Here is an 18,364-nt window from a genome sequence, read left to right on the forward strand (position 1 = left end):
GACAGGGTGGATGCTACCAGTTAAAGGCAAGTAGTTTCCCTTTTGAGCTTTCTTCCAGCATTAGGAAGTATTTTAATTTAAATAGTAAGTCTTCTAGACTCATCTCCTGTGCATGTGTTAAAAGCAACTTTTCATAATGACCAAAACTCAAAACTGATTAGATGGGCCATATGCACTACAAACTTGTTGAACAGAATCAAGACCGCGCTAACACACTGTTGGTTTGGGGGATTTTTTTAGGAAGAGTTACAACCAAGTCCTCTTCAACTATGTTTTGGCACTGACAGCCTATGTGCTTCAGGTTTAGAAACCGATCGTCAGATCCTGAAGGTAAGGCGTAAAAACAAATCTAGGGATATCTTCCTATGAATTGCTATGGTAGCTTACTGCTAGGAGAGCACGCAGCCACTGGCTTGCAACTGCACACACTTAAAAGCACAAGTGTGGAAGCCAACAAGTCAGCACTCCAACTCAAGCAGTGCTCAGTCAGCAATAACAGAACTAGCATACGCACGGGGTTCTACCCAGGAGAATCAAGTAGCACGAGTCCCTTTCACTAACTACACCATGTATTTTCTAGATTCAGGAAAGACCAGAGGTATCACCATCCATTCGAGGAAGAAGTTACAGAAGGATGATAAATACCTAGCTAAATAGTGTTAGGCAGTCACAGTAGCATCTCACAATAACTACCAGCACTGGGGAAAAGCTGAGATTTGTTTAAATTCCTGAGGCTACTCAACTGGCATGAAGTACTCACATACAAGACTGCTAGCTAAAGTATATGCACTGCAGGATTTTTTTCAGTTTTAACATAAGCTGTTCAGCTGTTAGAAAACTCAGTCTCAGTTATCTAGTCTGAAGCAAGTGGCTGCATCTTAAATTATTTATCTTCTGCAATCACCACGAACAAATTCTTCCAGATCACCATCTTCCCTCAAGCAGGGAGGCAGCCAGTGCCTTTTTCAGGAGATCATGTCAAGAGATACAGGGCTTTTGTTTATTTTCTTCAGAATATTTGTGAACTGAAAAAATTCACAGAACTTCAAGGTGCAACTTCAGCTCTTAAACTAGAAAAATCCCAAACTCTTAAACCTTGAGCAAAATCCCTAACTCAGTGCAATTTTAAAACCCCACTGAACAGACAGCCAGTCAGTACGACCAAATTATTTTCAAATTCTGCTCAAAGTGAACAATTCTATTATCGGTTTCCTTTTTTGGGAGAAGACTTCTGGTGTGTCAGTTGAAATACTCAAGTCCTCCCACAAAACAAGTCAAAGCAGCTAAGGAGGAGGGGAATCCACTATTAAAAATGTGTGGAATGTAACCTACTTGGAAGAAGGAAGATAATATTGGCACAAGGAAGTCAACTACTTCAGACCTGAGGCTCTTTTCCCACACAGTCCCACCAACATAGATAATGGACAATTTTGAATTTACAAATATTAAGGAATTTCATCAACCTTTGTAGACTATACTAATGACTAAAAATTAGTTTCACAGACAAAAAAAATGTATCAAATATTCTGGTTACCTGATTAACACTATCTATTCTAATGGGTGCAAAACCTTCTAAATAGCAAAAAGTGTCTTTAACTACTTCAAAAGCTAAGCTTTGAAGTGTCTTTTTTAAAATTCAAAGAAACCAAGATGTATTTGAGCATACATGTCCAGCAAGAGAGAAACAAAGCAGAAACACTGTATGACACAAAACATTTTCTATAGTTAGTAGGTTTAGGACACAGATACAGGAAATTAGAAATTTTTCAGGTTTTAAACATCCTTGTTAAAGCACTCAAGTTAAAAATGTCTCCTCACACACAGTAATGCCCCCACAATAATACCCAAGGGGATGGAAGAGCTAACCCACTGACAGGCAGTAAACTAACTTTCAGCCTCAGTGGCCTCAGAGATGCTCAGGCACCTACCGTAGCTAGACTAGTCAAACCACAACAGCTTGAAGCTTCAGAGCTGCCTTAACATTTCCAGCTGAACCTGAAAGAAATCAAAACTCTTGCTCCATTAGCTAATCTGACACAGTCTGAGACTTCAGCTGAACACCCTCTTATCAGATAACAGGACTCACTCATCGAGATCATACACGGGAGACATTTTGCAACTGTTCTTGCATTAGCTCTGCCCAGTAAGAGCCACCACTCTTAAGTCTCACTCTCCATCTTGAGCAGAGCTGGTACAGGTTAACTTCCCCCTGTTGCACAAGGCTGCATGCAGTTGTACACACAGCTTCAGTGGTTAACCCACTGCAGAAGCTGCTGCCTGTCCCATCCCTCCCCCACTCGTTCTGCCTGAGCGCGGGTCTCAGCATAACTGCGCTGGTCCACATCAGCTACAGAGAATTTCACCTGGGTTTTTGTGATCCTTTTTACAGCATCACCCCTGACGGCTGAAGTGATGTAACAGAGCAAGTTAGGAACCATGTAATTGCTAGAAGCACAAGTATCTTAAATTATCTTTACTGCTGAAGACCTGTTTTCATGTAAGATTTAATGCTAAAATCATGCTCAAGAAGTTACAGTGAGTAGCCCAACTACCTTCTGGTGATTTCATGGATTCCGGAGTGCTTCCAGATGATTAATCCTTCCATAATCCAGGTATGGTATACAGCTTAAACATTTAGTTATTGCAATCAAACAAGATGAGAGCTTGAAGGTTTTGTATTCTGCAGTCGGTAACATCACTTTTACAACATAAAATAATAGTGCACTAAAAGCTAGAGAAGTAGCTAAATCATACACAAGATCATACAGCAGTTTAGTATGCATTTTCCCCTAGTTTGCAGGAAGAAGCTTCTGGACTTAAAAGAGCTAGAAGCACGAGCATCTGAACCAAAGCTAAGCAATCAACAGCACTGCTGGTTGGTGATAACCTGTTAAGAACCAGCATTAGAAGTAGCAAGGTGGGATGTTCAAAGTGGTCCATCGACTGGATGCCACAGGCAGAATATTCCTTTTGCAGAGACAAAAAACCCCAGCCCACCATACACACACCCCCTACCCCTACAGAGATGGAAATAAGATGGATCTCTACAGTTTAAAACTTCTCATTTAAGTACTCTGAGACAGCAAGGCAAGACACATTTGGCTTAACTTAGAGTTGTTTTACCTTGCTTATGTGCTACGAAGGATTTTGGCCTCACAGCTTCACTTTCAAACTTGAGGGTCTGGAAACTGTTTAGCATGGTGTACAACCTACTGACAGCGTTTTCCAAATTCACAGCAGTACTGCAGGAGTGCTGCTGCGCACAGGAGATACTGTCTCAACTCATGATGTTCTAAGACTCCACGCAGGCTCTCAAGCTGAGAACTCCCAGTAGGGTGACAACACAGTTCACAGGGAGGAGGAACATCAGTTTAGGAAAGTCAAAGTACGGGAAATCAAAATGATACACACCATGTATATTTGCGTCTTGCAAACCTCAATTGATATGTGATCAAGAACATTGTTTGGGGTCTGGGGGGAGGCAGGAGTGTAAGATACAAGGGTGAGGATAAGATATTTCTGAAGGACTTTGAAGACAAACTGCTAGAAAAAAAATCCTAAGCAGCAACTGAAATTGTAAGACAAAGTTAAAATACACTCCTACTTGCATTCTTAGTAATGCTGGGTCATGCAAAGCCAAAATCTTTTCAATACATCACCATTACTTTATTGAGTTTTGCTAATGAAGACTTCTTAGCGTGAGCTAGTAGAGAACACTGTATGCATTTTTAACAGGAACTTTTTAAGCAGTAGAATTGGTAGTGCATTTTACAGATGATTATAAAGGACCTTCATAAAAGAAAAGATAAACACAGAAATACTATTAGGAACATGCAATTTAGAACCCCCTACCTCAAGCAGTACATATTATTGTAACCCACTTACTTTCCTTACATAGAGTAAGTCTAGTAACAGAAGAAATTTAGGAGATCACTTTTCTACCCAAAGATGCCAGATTTTTCACACAGATTTATTACTGGCATCCTACCATTTCATGGTCTACTTACCACATAAGAAGTAAAATATTCAGATTTGCTTGCAGGTTTATAGATCTGCTTAAATGAGGAATGCTGAAGATGCTGTGTAATAGGAGCTGAGCAAGTTAGTTTTGTCAGAAAAACTAAACAGCAACTGCAGTGATTTAAAAATTTCTCCTTTTCCTAACAAATATAACTAGTGACTCAACGTATTATATTACTAGTTACAGAATACTCAGAACAGGACTGGAAAAATAATTTGCTTTTAAGTTGTGTGGAAGCTCAAGTTTATTTTCTGGCTTAAAAGACTTGAGGAAACTGACACACGTGGTAGTTATGAATATGTGTATGAAAGGTTAATCTGCTGAGAAATAATGATTCTCCTAGGTCTTCGTAGAGTACTTTGCTTATTAGTGTTACACTAACTTTTTTTGCTTGAACTGTAGCATTTTTACATGTCAGTGCTAACACCTAGTTAATTATTAATGCACACTGGTCCTAGCAGCTAGTACTTTATGCTATCTTTACTAGTGCCCTTCTGTGTACATTCCTACCGTCTGAACTCACCTCCTATCTAGATTCACCAGAAACAACAGTTTACTTTCCAGGCGCAGCTGAAAAGCTGGTGCAGGTCTGGTTAAACGAGCTCACAACTGCCAGATGAAGTTGTTTGCAGAGCTGCACAGCGAACCAGACAGGGTAACCGATCCTGGGTAAAAAACATTCCCTGGTTATTTTTAACTCTGATCACTTGTAGAGTTTCAGTGAACTAGATGGAGTAAGTAGCTATAGCAGCAAATTGCTGTGGCAGTTGGGGCAACATTTTGAGCATTTTTCCTTACTGGTAGTACTAGCTTATCAAATTAAATCTTCAATTACAGCAAAGCCCTGTTTCTTCAGGCTTGAAGAGTAAAAACAGTTCCCTAGCCTTGTGCCTCCTCACTGGTTGTCCCTTCAAAAAGCAAACAATCAATTCACTTGCCCTCACTTTCAAGGCCTTTCAGTTTCTCCAGCTGCACCAGCAGAGTGCTCCCACCTGCAACAGCTTCAGCACAGCCCTCACGGACACACAGAGCCCTCGCTGACCCACACAGCCCTCGCTTTCCATCGAGCTTTTGGGGAGCTCCACACAAGCCTCTTCCAGAGACACCTTCTCCTTTTCATCCCGTGAGAGCACACCTGTATTTTACAAAAATTCAGCACAGAACTTAATCATCCAACAAGATCTCTATCTGCAAGTACAGCTTACAGCACTCCCCCCCCCCGCCCCATAACTAGAGAAGTGCACTACAGTCCTCCCCAGAAACCCCCACCCAGCCCAGGTTTGAGGCTCTACGTACACTGAAGGACAGCTAAAGTACAAGATCTCCAGCCTTTCCCTTTCCAGGGGCAGATAAGAATCCCTGACCTCACCTTAATGACAGGCAGCCGTTGTGCACAGTGCTTGATTAGTCGCAAGATCAAGCACTTCAAAACATGAATACTGACCCTTCTTTAGCTTAACCGTGAACAGCCTGCACACCGCAGTCCAGCCTGCCCTCTTAGAGGCAACCTAGTAAAAGTAATTTTCACCTCATGGATGTTCCATCTAGAAGCAGTGCTGTGTATCAGGCAGTTTACACAATGGGATGCGACTAGCTTAAGTATACACATGGTGTGTCAGAGAATAAGTAAGAAAAGGCAAAGCAAACAGATTAAGTAAACATCCTTTCTGTCTGCTATCTACTTCAAGTAATTAAGTTATAAACAGAGGAAAGAAATACCTTCCTTTGTGTTACCTGTTCCCACAGAGTGCCTTACAGGCTATCCTGGACCCAACCTGCAACCACACTTAAGCTGGGAGATAGAACATAAAAACGGCAAATAACAGAAAGTAAAAAGAGAGACAAGAAAAAAAAAAAAAAAAAGGTGTTCACAATCGCTGGGCGTATCTCTCAGCAAAAATACAGTTCAAGGCAAATACAAAGGGCCTCACTCACTGCTCAGATAGCAATAATTCACCTGGGATCCAACCTGACTCTAAGTTTGTAGTAACAGGCTACCACTACTATCTGTCAGCATTTCAAAACAAAACTCCAGCAATTCTGTAAGGCAAACCATTTGCCAGGCAAACACTGCCTACTGGTATTGTCTACCATTAATCTGGATCCCGTTCACTCTATACCTTTCAGTGAAAGTTTGTTTTGAGTGATCAAAGCTACATTCAGAAATATTTGGACATATTATATGCAACAGGGAAAACTCAAAAAAAAAAGCAATCACAGGAGTGATTTCAGCTTTAATGGTGGTTTTACATACTTTTTGTAATAGAACATTTATCGTAAGTGCTGCATTTACCTAGATGTTACGTTTTCCTTTAACAGTGCTTATGGCCATAACTGAAGACAAGACTACCAAACCAGTGCAGTTAAGCCACTGGAATTGTCAGAACCAATGGAGAAGTTACCCACTTGTGTCATACCACTCTAGGCCTGAAGAGTGACTCATTTAGGAAGGTCTGCAAAAAACCTAGCTTCCTAACCAGCTAGCCAGAAGACTGCTACATTTCACTTCACGAAGCTGTTATTTATCTTCAGGTACATCAAGGAGCTTGCTCACATTTTCAGTACTGGTAACACTTTCAGTAAATGCAGACAGGTTGCATAAAGTATACAAACACAAGCTACGCAGGTCCTTCAAAATCCTCTGAATATAAGGGCTCTCTTATACAAGCCATCCTCTACCACCACTACTGAATACTGGAATTCAGAGCTCCAGCCAAAACCAGAAGCAAGAGCCTCTCCCTCTAGCATGGGAAGGAGGAACAGGGCTACAGGCCAGCGGCTGCCTATTCATCCCTGAGAGTGCAAAGGGCACGGCGGCCAGTAATCCGGGAACCTGTGCCAGTACTCCTTGTGCAAGTGGCAGCAGAAGACAACCTGATAACCAAAAGGTACATCAATATTTACTTGCTATACAAGCAACTGCTGTTAGGGGTTAACACACGGAAAGGTGCTTTCTGACTGCAGTGTGGTTTAAATTATCCCAAAGGAATTTAACTTTGGGAAAGGATTATAAATTCCTCAAAACTGGGATGATCGGTATCTCAGAATGTAAGCATTACTCCAAATTTATGCCAGCCTTTGAACCCAGCTCAGTTCTACCCTATACTTAGACTAATACAAGGTATCCCTACTGGCTAAGTTATGAAGTGTTATACCATTGCTAACTATATACCAGGATACTAACATGAAAACCGACAACTCCTCCTTGCCTGCAAGTTAAGTTTGAAGTAATCTACTGCATTTCCCAGATCTACAACAGGAGCGAGACAAATCTTTTGTTTGGTGGCAGTGGTCTAGGAAGCAAGGAGCCGAGCAGTTCAAGTTTCACAAGAACTGCAAGAGGCAGCCCTTATTATTCCAGGTGACTGCACCACAAGTGCTTTGTTTTGATTAGGATTTTTATTTCCCACCTTTAACCTCAACAGATGCCAACCATCAGTCGCTCACTTTCCTAAACTGCGTTTTGTCACCTTGCATTAAAGAAGGCCCCACGCTTTATCAAAATGTAAGCATACCAGTCCTAGCATAGCCCTGCATGAATCTGCAGCCTGGAATTCATGGCATGTTATTCCTTTGATTTTCTTATGCGTTTACTTGAAGAACATTTTTTTGACGGTGAGCAACGGTTAGTCAAAATACGTAGAAACTGCAGAGGGATTTGCACATCCCCCAAGTCTAGCATACAAAAGTGGTACACTAAGACATTGGGGTCTGTCAAACATCCAACACGCCGGCTCTAACACCAGCTGCATTTCCAGTTGTTGCTTTTCAATCTGCTTTACTACTCTTGTTTTAGAGCTTTACCACAAAATTCAGAACAATCTATTTTCTTGTCCAACAGTTATATGAGGCAGAAAAGATACTTTGAGATAACCCACCTTTAGCATTATTGTTAGTTAACGTGAACTAACATTCTTGTGAAAGTAGCAACTTGGAAAAAGAAAGGAAAAAGGGGAAAAAAGTCTGAACAGCTGCTCACCACTCATCTGCAAGTCATATATGCTTGCTTTCAGACAAGTGTCTGATATTAACATTAAAGAGTCCAGAAATCCACATCCAACTCATTTTACTCATTAGCTTTAGTCAACAGTAAGCTCAGCTCCAATCAGAAACTGTTACTGACAGTTTAACAGCAGTAGGAAAAATACTTTATTTCACAAATTTGCCAGTAAAAATTAAGCTTGTAAACACAAAAATCAGTAAACAAACAAGACACCCCAAACACTGAACCCCTACATACATTTTGTATTACATTAAGTGTTTTAGCAGTTTCAAACATGTTCATGCATTACCATAGTAAACATTAAGCTGATTGACAAACTAAGCCCAACTCAGCCACACTGAATTACATCCAGTCAATACCATCTCAAGTTTCTAGTGACGTCTGTTAACTCATACACTCATGTAAGTCACCGAAGTCTACTCCATATGCAAATATACACGTCATTGTCACAAAACAAAAGCTATAGTTTTATGAGGAGGAAAAACAGTGTGACAAATAATTTTAACAATTCTGATCAAAAATATCCACTGTTTTGCAGAGCAGATTTGAAAGAGTAAAACATTAGTAGCTTCTTGCTGTGTACTGCTAAAACTAGCTATACATTGTTCGGTTTAACAAAAAAAAAGCATGAAGTAAATGGCAACTGCAGGATAAAAAAATGCAGAGGAGATTAGGTATTTGCTAGGCTGTACTCCCTCTGAGCAAGGAAACCTGAATATTACAAAGGGCTGAGTTAGAAGGGAATGTGGGGTATTTTGTGACAGACCTCTGCATGACAGCTGGAGTAAAGCTATTGTGGCAACAGCTGTGTGCTCTGCACAGCTCATACTCCCAAATACCTCAGCCTAGTAAGAGGCCAGTTAACTGGCTGCAATGCATTTTAAAAGTTTCTGCCTCTTGGGATGTGAGCATGATGGATTATTTGTGTATGTTTTAAATCAGAGAAGGAATGCTTAGTTCCATCACTTACAGTTTTACAAAATACTGTGGTGTAACACTGAACTATCATCCACTGCTGCTTTCCTAAACTTTATAGCTGCAACAGATCCCATCAACTCTCCTCTACAATTAAAACATCTTTACTTCCTGTCTTAACAGTGCACAGACTCGACAGCAGTAAGTTCATATATCATATCCTGATTTAAAGGAAATGATTTGATATTTCCAGGATGAAATCCTGGCCCACCAACAGCAATATTGAGCTCTGTTTATCTTCCCAGAGGAAGAATTTTGAGGAACACACCAGTCATTGAACCAGTGAAAGCACTAATCAGCTAATTTGTACTCTAGAGTTTCTCCAAATTGTTAGACGAACTTCTGAAAAGGGGATCCAAGATCACAAGCAATTATACTCAAGTGACCAGTCACATCTCATGTACCATCCCTGCTGCACTGCACTAATTAGCACAAGGATGCTGAACCCAGTATGTGAAAGAGCTTTCATTGTATGACACGGGTTTGCTCACTCGGCCTCCTTACAAAAACATTGTTGTTTCAGCTCAGATTGCGGCACAATTTTCAGGAACCGACACTCCTGCACACAGGACAGCATGCACAGGAGTACTTTACGTGCTGATCACTACCATAGTAAGAGTCCAGCCCCAGCCATCACCACTCTCGTAAAAATGAATGCTCTCTGCTTCCCCACCAACACCTAAACAAGGCTGGAAAGATGCACTGTGCACAAATCCCAGAAAGCTGGCAAAAGAAAGAAGGTGAACTGGTTGTTCTTACATACTCAGTTCCTCATGTTTTCATTTATCTTATATGAAGTGGAGTAGTTTTCCCATTTTCAAATATGAACGCCTCTTCGTGTTTCAAAAATACAACATAAATCACAGCACATGCTTTACCATGATATCCTATCATAATAGTTTTGGTTACCGGAAAATAATCAACAGTACTGAAGTAAAAGAAAGAATAACTGTACTTGAGTACTGATTTACTGAAAATTAAATGGAGGGTTATATGAAAGCAAGACCAAGTGTGAAAATATTCACTAGTATCTGCTAGAAGAAATTTTCCTTTTTAAGCTTCAAAACTGAGTCAGCAACAGCCATATTATAAACGCAAGCAATAAAAAAGAGAATTTAAATCCTTCACTGACACCAAAATTTGTCATGTGGCAAGCAAGAACTAGTAATGATCCATGTTTTAGTGAAGGCAGCTACAAGTTTGTCACTTAATCCTAAGAAATTCCAAAAATGAAGCACGGGACTTGCTTGTAATCAATTTTAAAACAATTTGGAGCAGTTTCTACACAGTCTTAAAAAACAAACAACATATCTGGCAATACACTTCCCACACAGAAACTACATAAATGGTTGCATGGCATTGCACACCGCTTGATAACATCACACCTTTAAGAGCTCAGGAAGATACTGTGGTCTCTAATGCACCAAGCCTCATCTCTTACTGTTCGTAACTCCGTAGCAAGCAAACACAGAAGCAATACAAAACTCTTCTCTAAGGTATCTGAGGTTCTGCTGAAAAGGCCTTTATTTCCCAGCTATTTATCTTTTTTGTCAGAAGGCTGAGTTTTCTGCTAAGCATAACTTTGTGGTGGCAAGATTTTATCTCAAGATAAAGCAGCTGAGAGGACAAAGAGATGTAGATAGCTTAATACAAACTGACAATAAGTTGTTTTGAAAAATTCACCCTCAACATGTCAGCTTAACACTACAGTGCTGTTCCCTCAACACTTTCAAACTGAGCTATTTCTTTTTGTGCTATTAATTTGAAGAGATCCTTATACATAACAAAGCAGACGCGGGTTCCTCTTTTGCGGATATTCACTTGAAGATAAGTGTCAGATGCAGCACTTGAGCCAAAACTTTTATTTCTACAGGGGTGTAGCTCAAGCTTTCAGTTTAAAGAATGGATTTCTACCAGCACTCAAATACTGAAGTTATGCAGTACTCGGCAGAACTTTACTGCTATTCAAATAAATGGAGATACCAAGGCATCAACTGCGAATTTCGCTTTTTTTTCTCCTTACATCTTTAATAGAAATTACAGTATTTTTTTGGTGAAGTTAAAATTATCCAAAAGACTTTAACATCACCAGAACTCCAGAGATCCAACACTTTCCAAGGCAGCAGCATCTCAGAGCTGAAGCCATGTCCAGCTGCACACATTGCTGTCAGAACCAGTTCAAATGTCCACAGGGAGACACAGGCCATACCCCCTAAAGCAGTAGTACCCTGTTTGAGTGAATGGCACTCTAAACCAGCTTCTGTCAACCACAGTAATTAATTACCTCCATATACAAGCAACGAGGAATTCAATCCACACACTGAGAGGACTGCAGTTATTTTAGCCCCACTTTCAAACAGACCAGCAAGTGGGCATCTTACCAGTATCTGACCAGTGACCTACCCGTCCAGCAAACAAGGCACCTGTACAAAATGTATTTACTTTCCCATCTCAAATGCACCATTCAAGTGAATTCCTGAAGAACTAATTCTCCTAAAGTCAGTTAATTCCTTGTAAAATACTGGATCTTCTAAGCATTCAGTTATCCAGTACTTACGCAGATTTTGAAAGTGCTGTTTTCTATGTAGTTACTTAGTCTATGCTCCAGAGCTTAAATTCTCAACAGAATCTCACAGCTAGCGAACACACGCATGCATGCTTAGTGAAGAAAATCTGAAATAAATAGTCTACCTGCTACCAGATCACCTAATCTAACAAAATATTATTTGAGAGTATCATTGCCCCAGGCGTTAAAAGTATGCCTTGCTGTCAAACAGCCTCTCGTCAGGGTAGGTAGAGTAATTCCACAGAGTAGAGGCCGTAATAAAGAAAAGAAGTAAAAAGTCATTCAGTCCAGCGGCAATACCAGCAAGCAGAACGCAGTTAGTTGTCTCCCCGTTCCACCATAAACAGACAGAGGTAGATTAGTGACACTCCCGTGACAGCGGTAGAAATGCTAAAAGCAACAGGGCAGAAGCTGAAAATGAATAAAGGGGCTACGGCTGAATTAGTGACAGAACAGTAAACAGGGCTTTTCCACCAGAGGTTGATACACGCACTTCACATCACCTATTCAGTCATGTTTTTTACTGAAAATGAATAGACAAAAAAGTTCAAATATCTGGAAGTTGAAGCACCAGCAGCCAGAGCTCAGAGGGGCGGTGGGCGATGGCCGGTCAGAGCCAGCACAGCGTGGCCCCCACATCCCTCCGCTCTCCTGGCGGGGCAGCAAGAGCCCCTCGCCCGGCGCTGGCCCGGCACAGGAGGCGCAGGCTCAGCCCCGGGGCAGGACCCGGACGCCAAGTGTCACCGCTCCGCCGGCCGCCGCTTCCCGGGCGGAGCGCGGGGCCGGACCCCGCCCGCGGCACCGGGAGGCCGCCGGGCCCGGCGCCTCGGCGGCCCCGGCCATCCCGCACCCCCCGGCGCGACGCGACCCCACCCCGGCGGCGCCGGCCGCCGGAGCCGCGCAGCGCGGCGGAGGCCCCCGGCGGAGGCGCCCGGCGGGCCGGGGGCGGCGTCCGCCCCTTCCCGCCCTCCAGAACGTTCCCGGGGGCTCGCACCGCCCCGGGGCGCCGCGCCCCGACCGCCGCCCCGGGCCCCTCAAGGTCACGCCGCCGCCTGCCCGCCGCTGCGGTCCCGCCTCCCCGCCCGGCAGCGCGGCGAGCCCCGCCGCCGCCCCCCGGCAGCCCCGCGGCGCCTCCGGGAGCTGCCGCCCGCCGCGCCGGCCCCGGCCCCCCCGTCCCGCGCCGGGCAGCGCCCAGGCCCCGGCGCCGCGGCCGGGCGAAGCGGAGCGGCTCCCCCCGCCCCGAGCGCCGCGGCCCCTCACCTGGATGAACTGGATGGTGAGCGCCGACTTGCCCACGCCGCCGCCGCCCACCACCACCAGCCGGTACTTCTCCTGCCCCGGGCCGTCCCTGCAGCCCGCGGCCATGGGGGAGCCGAGCGGAGCCGATCGCGGCAGCGCCGCCGCCGCCGGGTCCGGCGCCTCTCTCCCTCCCTGCCTCCCGCTCCCCGCCCTCCTCTTCCTCCTCCTCCTGGGCCCGCCGGGGCTGAGCCGCCGCAGGCCCCGCCGCTGCGCTGCGCTCGGCGGAGTACGGCGCCGGCAGCGCCCGGCCGTGCGGTGCGGCAGCGCGGAGCGGAGGGAGCAGCGCCCGCCCCCGCAGCCAGGGCGCCGCGGTACAAATGGCCGCCGGGGGGCGGGGCCCGCTCATCGCTATGCTAATGCAGCGACTATATGCATGAGGGGGCGGGGCCTGCCGCCCGCGCCCCGGCCCCGAGGGCAGCGCGGCGCGGCCCGGCCCGGCGGGACCCGGCGGGGAGCGGGCCCGGGCCCGGGCCCGGGAGCGGCGGGAGGCGGTGGCGGGCCCCCCGGCACCAAACCTCTTTGTCTGTAACGCGCGGGCTGTGGCAGCCCCTGGGTCACCCCCCGCCCTGCAGCGCTGAAGCGGTGCCGAGCGAGCCCCCCGCCGGCCGTACCGGGTGCCCGCCTTCCCGCCGCTGGGGCTCCATCAGCGGCAGTGAGCCTCTGCGGGCACCCGCGGGGCGGGGAGGAGGGCACCGTTGCCCCCACGTGCAGATGCCGAGCCAAGGCGCGGAGAGGCTTACAGCCAAAGCGCCGTTCACGTCAGGCACGGACTCGCCCGGAGGGAAAAAGTCTGAGACTTTAGCCCTTCCCCGCTCTTTGTCAGGTCTTGTGACCTGCGTGGGTTTCCCGCTCCTTTAGGCCACCCGGATCAGGGCTACTCTGTCCTCCGAGTGTCACCCACCGCCTCCTGTCACAGCCCCGTGTTCACCCTTTCCTGTGCACGGTCCGAGCACTTTGGTTGCCGTCTGTGGTGAATTCAGCTCGGTCCTTCACACCTCTACTACCTCCGCTGTGGGCAGGCTCCTGCTCTCGGTGATGACCCACGAATTTGAGTAATATAATCCACTGACCGGTCTGTTTCTGGACATCCAAAACACTGGGCAGATGGCCACTGCACATACTACAAAGAAGCAGAATTTTTGCTGGTAGACCTACTTTCAGGTAATTCGTTATTCCCATCCTCTCCCTCTCTCCTTTTTGAAAAGATACATAGCAACAAAATCATATATATAGATTTTTACGCACAGCCTTTAGCCAGCACAGGATGACAGTTAGTTCCTACCACGTTCCTGAATGGCGTAGTCACATCAACAGGTCTGTAATGTAGACACAACCCCTCCTACCTAGAAAATAACAAAAACAGAAGTAGTGGCCGTGTATGAAAGCTTTGTCAAAGGCACTCGCTCTCTATAACTCTGGAGCTGTGTGGGGAGGCACAGGGACAGCAATCCAGGTAACCTTCTGCTTCTTTGCCCAGGAAACCCAGACCTTTTGTATTCAACACCCATTTCAGCTCTGCAGCAAGTGAGGTGAGGGCCCCACAGGCAGGAGCCTCCCTCCCGCTACAGTCCGGTTTGTTAACACAGCCTGCCTGGCACCAGGACCAACAGAGCCACCCAGAAACAACAGGTTGTGTGTGGGGCTAATGAAGAACTAACATGATACCCCATATACACGTGGGGGTAAATCAGTGATGTACCTGGAATCTTAAATCCAGCATCTCCAAATTTGTCGTGCTGGACTTTGCAAATCTTTCACTGGATTTCCCTGCTTAAAAAAGCGAAAACAACATAATGAATAACACCTTTCCACACCCATTCTGTCTCAGTGGAGAAGAAAAGCACTTGACACACAACAAACAAACCAATACCTTGTGAGTTAATGGGGGAACTGTGTGAGAGGGAGATGAGGGAGACACTTTGTCACTGGGACTCACAACTGTATTTTGGAAGAGGGATGCCAGGACTCAGGCCCCTTTGGCTTGATATTCTCCTGTAGTGATAAGCTGCTTTTTCACATTCACTTCCTTATTGCCCTGTCTGATCAGAAATAATGAACAACTCACACAGAAGAGAATACACAGCCTAACATTTTCCAGTTCGGAAAAGGGATAAGCGAGTGTGAAATATAAGAGAGCTCTGTAAAGTCCTAAGCTGCACAGAGAAGTTGAAGAGAGAAAGTCTCAAAATAGGAGAACTAAGGGACACCCAAGGGTAGTACAAAGCAACAAGTTTAAACAAACAAAAAGATACTGTTTTATGCAGACACAGTCATGGAACTGTGGAAGTCGCTGCCACAGAGGTCTGTGGAAGACAAAACTGCATCTGAGTGACAAAAGGTTAGACAAAGTCACAGAGCATAAAGCAGCTACTAAGCGCAGTGATCAGGGACACAGTTTTGACTCGGGAAGTTCCTGAAACACTGGCAGCCTGAAGGCGGGTTGGCAATGAGAAACGAGTTACTTTCCACGTGTCCTGGTTCTGGTGCTCTCACCTATGAATTGTTTACTGGCCACTCTCAGGATCAGGAAGCACATGAGCATTAAGCCAGCAGGACAAGTCTTCTCCTAATTATGTCCTCTAGCTTAAGAAAAATCAGAAGTACAGACTATGATGGAGTGAAACTGCTGCTAGTTTATAAAATATTGGGTGTTTTTTAATAAAAATACAGTCATAATCTCAGTTTGCTATTAGTACAGTAACCAGTCAACTCCACTGTTAGGAATGGCAGTGACATGAAAAGCAGATTTGAAGTGAGTTTTAAGAACACACTAACCTCTGTGCAAACTATTGCCACAGGATATCTGATGTCTTGCTTAGAAGATACCTAGAAAACCAAACATTTTTATTTTCCCTTATCTTTTTTTAGGATTCAGTTTCATTATACATCCTTTTAAATAGCTCTTCTTGCTGTTGTGGCTGTTTAATCTTGTGAATTCTATAAGAAAATCTTGGGTTTTTAAAAAACACTGACAGATAGGTTAAAGGATTAAAACAATTAACACCAGCAACCATTATGTTAAAGAAGACTCTACTGCAAAAAAAAGCTATTTCTGTTAAATTCTTTGCATTTGTTATTTTTGGTAATGAAATATGGTTCCATTAATAGAGTGATATTCTTGCAAAACGCAAGGTAGGGATCACAGAAAAACAAGAAATGGACTGCAATTAACAGCATTTTTTTTTGTAGTTTTATCACTGCATCCAAAGATCCCAGTAGGAATCGTTTTTTCCTTGTTGTATAAACATAGGTAGAGGGAGAAAGTCTCAAGTACAGACGTTATAGTCTAAAACCTTGGGTGTTCCAATGTGTATGCATGAGAGTAATGTTATACATGGCAATGGTTGTCTTGTACTCCCCGTGCTGTCAATGGACAGAAGCTGGACCCTCCAGAGGCAGAACCAGTCCTGGAAGTGCTGCTCTCTACTCCCTGCACCCTGAGGCCTGGCAGAGACTCAGCACCTTGTCTGCCCTCAGGAGCCACCCTTGATGTCAGCCCTGGTTTTAGGAGACAAGGGGTATACACCTGAATAAAGACATGGAGATGAGGATACAACGCACTCCAGGTTTCATTTCGATCAGCTAACCTGGGAAAGACTGTGTGATGAGGTGCCTAGAAGGGGAAGACAAGAAACTTTGATAGAAGGTGACAGGGGAAGATGATTCAAAAGGGGGTTTGTATGGTCCATGCAGTCAGGAAAATAAATTTTGCAGCACCAGTTTGCATATCCCTAGGGAGGTAGAAAATTCAGGGTTTCATAACAGAGAGGAAAAACTTGAAATACCGAGACCTGAGATGACGAAGAGACATGACCAAAGTTTTGATGAAGTGGCTGGGAAAGAAAGTACAGCTTTTAGAACCGTTACATAGAAAGAAGCTGCGTCATTTCAGGTCTAGCCTGAATATGCATATTTAAAAAGAGACAAAATCAAGAATGACATCCAGATGGCAAGCTTAAAAGAAAGAGCACCATAGCAGTTTATATAATGACAGGAAAAAAAAGATTTCAGGAAGTGCTTGAGGGAAAGATCCAGAATTTTATTTTACATTGGCAGCCTGGAAAAGATGTGAGTTTGGAAGGTTAGAAGACGTGTATGCAGTAGGTGACATATTGAAAGCTAAAAAGTGCTCTGTGAGAATATAATAGCTTCATTAAAAGAAAACCTGTTCACAAGCTTATCACAGAAAAAAGTTACAGAAATCTTTGGGACACGAGTCAGCATGGTAGGTAACTTTAACACTGAGTTATTCCACTAATTTAGGATTATATGTGTACCTAATGGTGGCACGTGTTTATTTACCTTGCTCAAACAGGCCTTAAACATCATCTCTTGTACCGTGTGGATATTGTGGAGATCCATGTGCTGCAGTTCCCACAGAGAACTCCACTGCTGACCATAAGAAGATGGGAGGAAACCAGCTTTCTCAAAGCCATAAAACAAGAAGCTTGGGAGAAAAGTTACAATTTGATTTTCCTTGGGCTAGGAATGTTAAGACATAATTCAAAACAAAACAGGCAATAATTTTTCCTGTGTATAAAAAAAAAGTGAACTATTTGTTACACTTACAATGAGCACCCAGAAACTAGAAGAAAAGATAAGCCATTTCCCCTCAGACATACTTATCAGTTTCTATCTGAGTAAGAAGTAAAACTATTTTCAGCCAAGTAGCTGCAGCTTTTTATAAATGTTGATCTATTTTTGTATCTACCTATTCCAGTAAAGTAGTCTGTAGTAAACACTTCAAAATGTGTCATTTTCTCTGAGGCTTGAAATTGATTTACAAAGGAAAAATTCTGGTCCCCCTTTTTTTTTTTGCTATAGTTTGTAAGATGGGCTTGTCAATTTTTATTAATTATTATGATTACTTTAACAATTCAGATGTGTTTATACCCAATAGTAATTACAAAACAATGACATCCCAAGAGAAGAGAGTGAAACAAACTGTGTAAGAATAGGATTTTTAGAAAAGATTGTTTAAGCTGATGATGGTATATATTTTCCCTAACACTTACATAACTGCATTAGGCAATTATTGTGGGCAAATTTACTTTTGTTTTTAGAGAATGCACCAGCATCAGTTCCTTAGAGAACAGGTCAGGTTTTGCACACCCAGACATTCAGGCAACCCTCTAGCAAAGCAAGCAATCCCATCTTGATTTTCTTCCATATGTATTTAGATGTTACGTATTTATATTTTTTTACATATATATTTATTTATGTATTTATCTTGTGATATTGCTAGGATAAAAAAGAAGCAGGAAAGAAATGATAACTAGTAGGTTTTAGACCTTCCCCACAGATCCTAAAAATGCGAAAGCCAGCCCATAAGAAAATTTCTCCACAAATCACCTCTAAATTACTATTTGTGAGAAGTTCCTTACTCTACTGGAAGGGAGAGTGTATATTTTTTGGTCTCTTTCCAGATGAAGTGAGTAACTAGGGGTACAACCACTGGTTGTGATACATGGGAGAAGCAGGCTCGGGGCAGATGGCATTT

General features: G+C 43.9%; 1 protein-coding gene across 1 annotated transcript in view; it reads right to left on the bottom strand.

Annotated features, from left to right (window-relative positions):
* Positions 1–13,161, bottom strand: part of RRAS2 (RAS related 2) — a 44,794-nt gene extending 31,633 nt beyond the window's left edge. Inside the window, exon 1 of the mRNA XM_074917856.1 lies at positions 12,826–13,161. Within this exon, the coding sequence (XP_074773957.1) occupies positions 12,826–12,930 (105 nt within the window). The 5' untranslated portion in view covers positions 12,931–13,161. The remainder of the gene's footprint in view (positions 1–12,825) is intronic.
* Between the last annotated feature and the right edge of the window lie 5,203 nt (positions 13,162–18,364).

The sequence above is a fragment of the Athene noctua genome, chromosome 14 (genome assembly GCF_965140245.1).
Source record: "Athene noctua chromosome 14, bAthNoc1.hap1.1, whole genome shotgun sequence".
Lineage (NCBI taxonomy): Eukaryota > Metazoa > Chordata > Aves > Strigiformes > Strigidae > Athene > Athene noctua.